The sequence below is a fragment of the Cebus imitator genome, unplaced genomic scaffold (genome assembly GCF_001604975.1).
Source record: "Cebus imitator isolate Cc_AM_T3 unplaced genomic scaffold, Cebus_imitator-1.0 Scaffold187, whole genome shotgun sequence".
In the NCBI taxonomy this organism is placed as follows: Eukaryota; Metazoa; Chordata; class Mammalia; order Primates; family Cebidae; genus Cebus; species Cebus imitator.
In genome coordinates, this window is record NW_016107502.1 from 1,553,832 (window position 1) to 1,564,556 (window position 10,725).

Genomic DNA, 10,725 nt, shown 5'->3' on the forward strand with positions numbered 1-10,725 from the left:
AAAGAAAGAAAAGAAAAGAAAAGAACATAGTTTCTAATGATAAGAAGTACTGTTTGAGCTCCTACAATGTATCTAGTACTACTCAAGGCACTGAAGACAGAAAGAAACAGGCCAGTCCCCACCATCAAGGAATCCATAGCCTAAAGCAGAAAGACAGACAATGAACCTACAAAAATTGTACATAAATGATAGAATTTCAGATCTAAGTACTATAAAATCGGATGATAGATAGTGACTGGGCAGGCTACTTTGCTTGAGGGAAGACTTCTTGGCAGTGGGGCTTTTTTTTTTTTTTTTTAATTTTTAAAGATGAGGTTTCACCATGATTGCCAGGCTGGTCTTGAACTCTTGACCTCAGGTGATCCACCCACCTTGACCTCCCAAAGTGCTAGGATTTCAGGCGTGAGCCACCGCACCTGGCCAAATGGGACTTTTGAGTTGATACTTGAAGGCTGAGAAGGAGGCAACCATGGAAATACCTTGGGAAAGAGATCTGTGAGCACAAGGAACACAAAATGCAAAGATCCTGAGATAGGAATGAGCATGAGATGGTGTAGGAACAGAGAGATGCCCTCATGGCTGGAGCTGGGTGAGGAGGGGCAGCAAAGAGAGAATTGCAGCTGGAGGGCCAAGAGGGGCCATGCCATGTAGGTCTTGCAGGAGCTGGGACTTGGTTCTAACTGCAATGAGAATTCAATAGAGAATTTTCTAGCAAGGGAATGACACAATGTGATTGTAGAGACATCTCTTCGATGGCTGAGTACCAGAATAGAGGCAGCTGTGCCAGTAGGGTAGCACAGTGATCCAGACGAGAGATGGTGGGAGCTCAGCCTGGGACAACGGGAGACTCCAGAAGTGAAGGGTTCAGGACATAATTTGGTGATAGAGCCCATAAACTTTTAAAAATGTTTTGGATCTGGCCAGACGCGGTGGCTCACGCCTGTAATCCCAGCACTTTGGGAGGCCGAGGCGGGTGGATCACGAGGTCGAGAGATCGAGACCATCCTGGTCAACATGGTGAAACCCCGTCTCTACTAAAAATACAAAAATTAGCTGGGCATGGTGGCACACGCCTGTAGGCCCAGCTACTCGGGAGGCTGAGGCAGGAGAATTGCTTGAACCCAGGAGATGGAGGTTGCGGCGAGCCGAGATCATGCCATTGCACTCCAGCCTGGGTAACAAGAGTGAAACTCCAAAAAAAAAAAAAAAAAAAAGTTTTGGATCCATAGCTTTTATTATTTATTTGTTATTGAAGGTATGAACAACACAATAAATAAACTTGCCTCAGACGTATATATAGAACTCTGCATCCAGTAATGAGTGAATCCACATTCTTCACAAGGACACGTGAAACACCTGTGGACCAGTCCACAAAGCAAGTCTTCATAAATTTCAAAAATGTATACCCTTGAAAATCTTTGAAGTCTTGGAGATTTAAGTTTACAACTATCTTAGTCTTACTACTGAGAATAGCTCCTAAGGAAAAAAAAAAATCTTTCAATTAAAAAAAAAATGATGCTGGGTGTGGTGGCTCCCACCTGTAGTCCCAGCACTTTGGGAGGCTAAGGTGGGCGGATCACCTGAGGTCAGGAGTTCGAGACCAGCCTGACCAACGTGGAGAAATCCCATCTCTAGTAGTAAAAATACAAAATTAGCTGGGCATGGTGGCACACGCCTATAATCCCAGCTACTCGGGAGGCTGAGGCAGGAGAATTGCTTGAACCTGGGAGGCAGAGGTTGCAGTGAGCCAAGATTGTGCCTTTACACTCCAGCCTGGGCAACAAGAGCAAAATTCTGTCTCAAAAAAAAAAAGTTAAACAAGAAGAATATAAATTTCACAGACTCTGACTAACTAGCTTTTGGTGGTTAATCAACAGGCCAGCTTTTGGTCACAATGTAATTAATTTCATTCTTAATGCTACTGCCGAAGTATTTAAATGCCTGGGAAACTGGCTCCTCTCCTACCCTACATTCCAAGTAGATCAGGCGTTTTACGCTTGGCTCATCTTCAGTGAAGACAGTAATTAATCTTTATTTGAAAACAAGATTTGGGAGGCTGAGGCGGGTAGATCACCTGATGTCAGGTATTTGAGACCAGACTGGCCAACATGGTGAAACCCCATCTCTACTAAAAATACGGAAAAATTAGCCAGGCATGGTGGTGCATGCCTGTAATCCCAGCTACTCAGGAGGCTGAGGCAGAAAAATTGCTTGAACCTGGGAGGTGGAGGCTCCAGTGAGCCGAGATCGTGCCACTGCACTCCAGCCTGGGTGACAGAGCAAGACTCTGTCTTTAAAAAAAAAAAAAAGAAAACAAGAGAAGACCAGTACTCACTGTGTTATTGAGCCTACAGAAATCTATTATGAATTTAGCAGGGAATGCTAAGTTTGATAAAGAATCAAGGGTTTCATGAGCAGTCATGTGGACGGTTTTACCATTTACTAAGATGAGAAAGACTTGAAGACGAGCTGTTTTTATATTTTTATTTTTGAGACAGAGTCTCACTCTGTCACCTAGGCTGGAGTGCAGTGTAGGATCTCAGCTCACTGCAATCTCCGCCTCCTGGATTCAAGTGATTCTCCAGCCTCAGCCTCCTGAGTAGCTGGGATTACAGGCATTTGCCACTACGCCTGGGCTAATTTTTGTATCTTTAGTAGAGACAGGGTTTCACCATGTTGGTCAAGCTGGTCTCGAACTTCTGAGCTCATGATCCGCCCTTGGCCTCCCAAAGTGCTGGGATTACAGGCGTGAGCCACTGTGCCTGGCTAAAACCAGCTATTTTTGGAGGTTAAAAATTAAAGGTTCTGTGTGGACAAAGCTATCTTGAGATGTCAACTATAGACCCAAGCGTAGATGTTGAGTAGGTAACTATAACAGATAAATGAATGAGGAGCTCAGGGCAAAGGGCCAGGCTGGGGATATAACTAGGATCTATATGCTGGGTTCGATCACCTAGCAGACCTCACAGTTGAGTAGAGATGAGCGTCAAGGGCAGAATCCTCAGCTACTACAACATGTACAGGGTTTATGGGATTGTCCACCCACCAAACACTCAGGTGCACCCCACATTTCCCATCACCTCTGCAGTTTGGTAGGGCCATGTGAGTGGCTCTGGAAAATGCATGAAGGAAACATCTAAGGACTGGTTCAAGATTCTCAACTGTTCTCATCTCTTGCCTCAAAAATCATGAATTCTTGTGTTTCTGAAGTTAACGTATCTGTCAGCCCTAGGCCCTGAATGAGTATGTGGCCTCAAGACCCTTTCTGATCCACGTCAGACATATAGCATGAAAGAAAAACAAATAATTATGTGTGAAGCCATGAAAGTTCCAGACTTAATTTGTTATCTTGGCATAACATGACCTATCCTGACTAATTCGGAATGCCATCATATGATGTGCTCCAACAAAGCACCATTTTTCATTTTTTAAAAAAGGCATATGCGATTTGAGAGGTTGTCAACAAAATATATTGGTGGGTGGCTGGGCGTGGTGGTTCATGCCTGTAATCCCAGCACTTTGGGAGGCCGAGGCAGGCAGATCACTTGAGGTCAGGAGTTCGAGACCATCCTTACCAACATAGAGAAACCCAGACATGCTGGTGCAGGCCTGTAGTCCCAGTTACTTGGGAGGCTAAGGCAGGAGGATTGCTTGAGCCCAGGAGGCAGAAACTATAGTGAGCCGAGAGCACACCACTGCACTCCAGCCTGGGGCAATGGGAGTGAAATCCTGTCTCAAAAAAAAAAAAAAATATATATATATATATATGTATATTCACACACATACGCACATATATATGTATACATATATATGTATTTCACTTATAAAATGAACAGGGAGTTCACTTAAACTTTAATTCAGATAGAAGCTAGAAATACCCCCATATACATATATATGTATATATATAAATATGTGTATTTCTAACTTCTATCTGAATTGAAATTTATATATATATATGTATATTTCTAGCTTCTATCTGAATATTTATGGATATACACACACACACACACATACACACACACACACGGGTATTTCTAGCTTCTGTCTGAATTATAGTTTAAGTGAACTCTCTGTTCGTTTTATAAGCAGAAGGATAATCCCCAAGCCACTGAGTGAATAATGCTGGACAATGTCCTTTCTTTCAAAGACACCTCATTTCTCAACCTGTTTTTTTTTTTTTTTGTTTTGTTTTTTTTAAGAGGGAGTCTCACTCTGTCGCCCAGGCTGGAATGCAGTGGCATGATCTTGGCTCACTGCAACCTCTGCCTCCCAGGTTCAAGTGATTCTCCTGCCTCAGCCTCCTGAGTAGCTGGGACTATAGGCACACATCACCATGCCCAGCTACTTTTTGTATTTTTAGTAGAGACAGGGTTTCACCATGTTGGCCAGGTTGGTCTTGATCTCTCAACCTCGTGATCTGCCCACCTCAGTCTCCCAAAGTGCTGAGATTACAAGCATGAGCCACTGTGCCTGGTCCCGGCTCCTGATTCTTAAAGTTTATGAAGACATTGATTTGTAATTTATTCCTTAGATAATTAAAAAAAATAACATTGGTGAGTGCTTTGTAACTTTCTAAATTTGTCCTAAAACAATAATCCTCTCTCATATGTCAGTTTTTTAAATATATGTATGCTTCATTAGACAAATTGATCATAACAGGTATTCCTCATTTACTTGACAGATTTTAATGGAATCTCCACTGTGTTCCAAACATTTTCTTAGGAACAAAGGAAGTAATGAAATATAGCCAGTATTTGCCCTCATGATTTATAGTTTTGAAACCTCCTGGAGTATAGTTATCTGGTCTCAGACTCAGTTTTGAGATCTTGAGAGATGGGAAATTAGTTGTTTTTTTTTTTGGAGGGGGGTGGTGGTTGGAGATGGAGTCTCACTCTCTCACCCAGGCTGGAGTACAGGGCATAATCTTGGCTCACTGCAACCTCCACCTCCCAGGTTCAAGTGATTCTCCTGCCTCCCTAGTAGCTTGGATTACAGGCACCTGCTACTTTTTGTATTTTTAGTGGAGGAGGGTTTTCACCATGTTGACCAGGCTGGTCTCCAACTCCTGACCTCAAGTGATCCGCCTGCCTCAGCCTCCCAAAGTGCTGGGATTACAGGCATGAACCACTGTGACTGGCCCAAGCGATGGGAAATTAGTTAACCTGTATGTGCCTTAATTCTTCGTCTATAAAATGGAAATAACTCCTACCTTGCAGAGTTATTGTGTGTATTAAATGAGACAAAATGGAAAGCTGTTTTTATTTAGGCTTTAGAAATGCACTTAGATCACCTTAAAGTGAAAGAAGTTTTACTATAAAAACAGGAACCTATAAGGTATCTGGTTCTACGGCAGCTTGAAGGACTCGTGACTGGGTACTCTTTGCATTACTCACTTGTATCTGTGTCTCTCTGTGTGTCTCCTTGCTTCCATTAACTTTGCTTGTTCATACCCTCTTCTCTGTAAATTTGTTCTCTCACTTGTATTTGGCGTCTGTTTCTTCAATCAACATGCCCCTTCATAGCCCTAACTCTATCCTATGATTTCTTTCTATGCTTTCTTTCTGCTTCGCCCCTCACAGACAACTACTTAATTTCATTTTTTCAGCTCAAACTTTCAGGAGAATCTGCTGGGCTGATTCATTCATTTGGACATTCAGAATATGAACACACACACACACATACACGGAGTATCTGGGTCCCACCATTAGGGCCCTCTGAATTATCCCTCCACTCTCATCCTGAAAACGCCTCCTGTTGACCTGCAAGCTGTTAGAGATGCTGAATTTGGTCCCCACTCTGATCTACTAACTCCAGAATCTGCATTTTAACACTATGCCCAAGTGCTTTGTGTGCACATTCAAGTTTGTGAAGCACTGCTTTAAACTGCTAGCACTCAGAACAGCCACCTATATGTTGGAAACAGCTGGGGATTAAAAAAAATACAGGTACTGCTGCCTGAGTCTTTTCTCCAGAAGTTCAGATTTGATTTTTCTGCAGCGTAGCCGGACAAAGGTTCCTAGATGATTCTAATGAAAAGGTAGGTTTGAGGACCTCTAAATTAGTTTCTGTGTCACCACTGACCAGTTGTGTGAGCCTAGGCAAATTACTGTGTCTCTCTAGGCCACATTTCTCATCTCTAAAGTGAAGATAATGTAGCCTATTTTGTCTACCTCAGAAATGTGTGCCTATGAATCTAAGTATCTCATTCATCTCTTCTCTAAACCCATCTTTTCATATGTAAGTGGGGATTCAAGGAAACAAATGCATTAGGTAACAGTGCATGGAACACAAATGAATTTAGGTAACTGAGCATGGAAGACAATGTTACCTAGCTAACATCATTGTTACTGTGTCACATTGCTAGGTACTGCTATCCCAGTTGACCTGTTATATAACCAAAGGTTAGAGAGATTAAGTAACTCCCTCAAGGCTCTGAAGAGAAATTATTCATCTGACACTTCTTAAAAACGGCAAGGAAGACTTTACTCAAGACTACTGCAGTAGGTGGGAGAGGCTGAATTTGACTCTAGAATACAACCAGGACCGGTGGAGATTTACAGCCAGGGGGCGGGATGGAAGGGATGAAGGAGAAGGTGGAAAATTACCAGAACGTGGTAAGTCATCCAGGGGGAGAGGGAGGAGGAACTTGCTTAGATATCAAGGGCTTTAGAAGAGAGTATCAGGAATGAGGGGACTCTTGATAAACTGGTTTATCAGGACTCTTTGTTAAAACCGGGCTCAGCAGGCCGAGGATGCCGTCAAGCCTAGAAAAGGAAGCTGAGTAAAGTTTGGCCAAGGAGGGCGTCTGGTCCGGCGGAGGTGGGGTGGGTGGGTCTGAGTCTGCAGACCTTGCTGACCCGACGTCCCCAAGGTTAGGGGTTAACAGAACTCATAGAACACAGTCTGTAAGTCGCTGTACACCCGTGAGGCATGCATCACAGTGGCCAGCTATAAGACTAACGGTTGCACGTCAGTCTCAATCGGATCAACCACAACAAATCCCAGCGCCGGCTTCCTTATCTGCCCCGAACGCTAGCTGCCGGCTGGTGGGGGGGGGGGGGAAGAAATCCTACAGCGGACTCCGCGGGCGGGGCCCCCGCACCTGCCGCGCGCCAATCACAGGCCCGCGCGTAGGGGCGCAAGCGCTGCAGTCCTGGGCGGGGCCTCGTGACTCCCGCAGCTTCCCCGCCCCGTCGGCCTCGCCCGGCGCTGATTGGCCTTCGGGGATGACGTATAGGGCCGCCTCGGCCTATGGTGGCGGAGCCGGCCGGCGGCTGGCGGAAGTGGTGTGGGGAGGTAGCCCGCAGTGCGGGAGCTGCGGGACGTGGGGCCACTGACGGGAAGCGGCTCCGGGAACATGGCTCGCTTCGCTCTGACTGTTATCCGGCAGTGAGTATGGCTGTGGCAGGGTGCCTTTCTCTCTCTCTTCCTTGAGTGTATTGGAGCTGGTGAAGGGAACACGGGTCTGCCACCCTCTCCCCTGCCTACTCGCTCCGGCCCGGGAGGTCTGGCTGGGAAGCGCTTTTTCCGGGGAGCTTTCCTTGGGACCGTCTCCGGTCGCCCCTCGTCTCACCCCAGCAGCCCCGAGGGAGGACGGCAGGTCTTAGATAGCTTCATCCCGTGTTTCAGATAAAGCGAGGCCCCGAGGAGCTAGGGATCGGGGTTCGCAGGTACGTGGTGGCTGAAAGACAACCATGTCCACAGACTTCTCTGGGCACCGTTTTTGCTCCCCAGCAGGTTGCAAAGAGTTTGCACAATTTCTCGTCCATGGCTGATGTTTTTGATGCCGGCTGCCTTCCGTTATCCTTTGTCTCTGCTGTTCTCCCAGGCAGTCAGCCCCCAGGCACATATATGAGACTTCTTTCTTTTCCACAGAGGTTACATTTTTGGGAGACAAAAGAGGGCCTCAGGTCTGATCTCAGTAGATCGCATCATCCCAAATAAAGATTTTTATTATCATAACATTACACGGAACTGAATGCTGATCTGTCTTTATGTCTCTTATCTTTTCTTATACACCCGTAATTGCCAAGTGTTAATGGGAGGTGAAAATCAGGATAGTTAAGGGCACAGATTTTTCTTTTTTTGTGAGATAGAACCTCGCTCTGTCACCCAGGCTGGAGTGCATTGGCGCGATCTCGGCTCACTGCAACCTCCGCCTCCCGGGTTCAAGCGATTCTCCTGCCTCAGTCTCCCGAGTAGTGGGGATTATAGGCACATGTCACCAAGCCCGACTAATTTTTTTTTTTAGTAGAGACGGGGTTTCACCATGTTGGCCAGGCTGGTCTGGAACTCCTGACCTCAAGTGATCCGCCCACTTTGGCCTCTCAAAGTGCTGAGATTACAGGCCTGAACCACCGCCCCCGGCTAAGAGCACAGATTTTTCAGGCAAAATAGACCTGGGTTGGAATCCATTCTCCAGCTGAGAGCCAGGTAGTCTGGGCTTCAGTTAACCGACTTAATCTGACTGAAGTTTGCTTATAGGCAAATGATAGTGCCTATCTCACTGTTTTAATGTGATAATTAAATGGGGGCAGGTAAAGTGTATGATGCAACAGGGGAAGAAATATATCTGAGAAGTAACTTCTATATCTGTAAAGACAGCTCCAATAAAAGTGCAGTTGATTCCAAATACGAACGTATAGTTTATCACACCAGCAGATACTATAGTAAGATACCATTTCAGCTTTCATGGAGCTCGCAAGGGACACTAATATGATTTAACTTTGTCAGTTGACTTAACTGCTATCTTTTCTGGCCTGTCCTTCCTTTATAAGAAAGATAATCTTGAGAATCCTCTAAAATTGTCTTTTTAGGATTTGCAAGATTTTAATGGCTGCCTTAGGAATCTAGCTCTTCTCTGTCTCTTCTCCCCACACTTCTTGGTTAATAGAATGCCTTGGGAGAATTCCTAAGTTACTAAAGGTCATATAGCTAATTGGTAGCAGAACAGAAACTACAGGGCTAATCACCCTTTCTTCCAATGTTAGAGCACTTTCTAGAAGGATGACCCAGCCAGCACAGTGTCACATGTGTAACTGAAACTCAGACGATCAAGGGGGTTCACGCCTGTAATCCTAGCATGTTGGGAGGCGGAAGTGGGTGGATCAGCCTGGGCAACATGGTGAAACCTCCTCTCTACCAAAAAAAAAAAAAAAAAAAAAAAAAAAGCTGGGTCTGATGGTACATGCCTGTAGTCTCAGCTACTAGGGAGGCTGAGACAGGAGAATCACTTGGATCACTTGAGCCTGGGAGGTCAGGGTTGTAGTGAGCTGTGATTGGGCCACTGCACTTCAGCCTGGACAACAGAGTGAGATCCTGTCTTAAAAAAAAAAGAATGAAAGAAAAATAGAAAACTCAGAAGTTGTAGAATATTTGGGTTAAGACAAGTAAGAAAAGTAAGATGATTCCTGTTTACATTCTTAATAGACAACAGTCATACAAATGTGGATTTTATTCCCTTCCTGCTGCTTAAGAAGGGTTTGATTCTGGAGACCCTCATAGGAATCATTTTAAAATGAAGTCTTAATGAATGACTATTTGCCAGGCATTAAAATCTGACAGTTTTGTGAGTTAAGGACTGATATTCTTGTTTTTCAGGTGAGGCAGCTGAGTCAGAGAGGCCATGTAACTTGCTTAAAGTCACATGGCAAGTTGAGGAGGTAGGATTTTAATCAAAACAAATTAACCACTCACGTCTTTTGTTTCCTATTTAATGTGTTAAAACCTGGTATTTGTAGATTACTTGAACATCACCAGCCATTTTTGAGGCTACTTTTTATTCTCCTAATATAATTGTGTGGAACGATGAGAATAAAATTGTTCTGTTTTATGTGTATGAGGATGGAGTGTTGAAGTAACTGACAGGGCTGGTTTGATGCTTTCCTGTCTGGACCATCCCTCTTCTTGCCTTCAGAGTTTGCAAAGCTAAAACTGGTGATTCTTTTAGGAAAAGAAGTGATTTTAAATTTGACTCGTAATCACTATATTTAAATATAATGACTTTTTGAAGAGTTAGATAATTTTATTGGACTTACCTCTTCAGGTAATGAAAAAAAAAAAATGTTTAAAGCAATTTAAATTCAACAGAACCCATTAAGAATCTTGTGCTGTTCCTGCATGTGTGTTTGTCTTTCTTCATACTTTGACATGAAAGTACCAGTGTATATCATTTCTAGAACAGACTCCCCAAGATTCCAGAATTCAAGTCTGTCATCATTGTCAAACTGTAACTTCTCATGATCTTATGGCGCAGCCTTGTTGAAAACTCCCAACACGTATAGGTTAGCATTGCCATCACATACCCGGTGCTATTGAAGGCTCTGGTACCTTGAAATGTTATTTGTAGGTGTTTGCAGTAAGTCTCCTGCAAAACCATCTATTTCACTTCCAGTTTTAGGCAGTTCTTAAAACTAAAACTTTTGGGCAAACTAAATTTAATTTACTTTGAATGACTTAAAAGATGATTAGTAATGTTATTGATAGCAAAACTGATTTTTCTTACTGTACCTCTATTGGCAGTTACTTTTTGTGTATTGCTAATAATTGTTCTGGATCTTAATAAAGCAAGCAAAATACTATTAGGTCATCTGTAACTTAGTACTTTTATAAAGCTAATACTTTATAAAATTTTAATACTTTATAAAAGTATAAAGGTACCTTGTACAGATACTTTATAAAAATCAAAGACAGCCCAAAGTCGTGTGTTGCTAGCCCTTGAAATTT

General features: G+C 43.7%; 1 protein-coding gene across 1 annotated transcript in view; it reads left to right on the forward strand.

Moving 5' to 3' along the window:
• Positions 1 to 7,264: 7,264 nt before the first annotated feature.
• The window catches only part of TIGAR (TP53 induced glycolysis regulatory phosphatase), a 26,521-nt gene continuing 23,060 nt past the window's right edge, over positions 7,265 to 10,725 (forward strand). Inside the window, exon 1 of the mRNA XM_017546078.2 lies at positions 7,265 to 7,389. Within this exon, the coding sequence (XP_017401567.1) occupies positions 7,358 to 7,389 (32 nt within the window). The 5' untranslated portion in view covers positions 7,265 to 7,357. The remainder of the gene's footprint in view (positions 7,390 to 10,725) is intronic.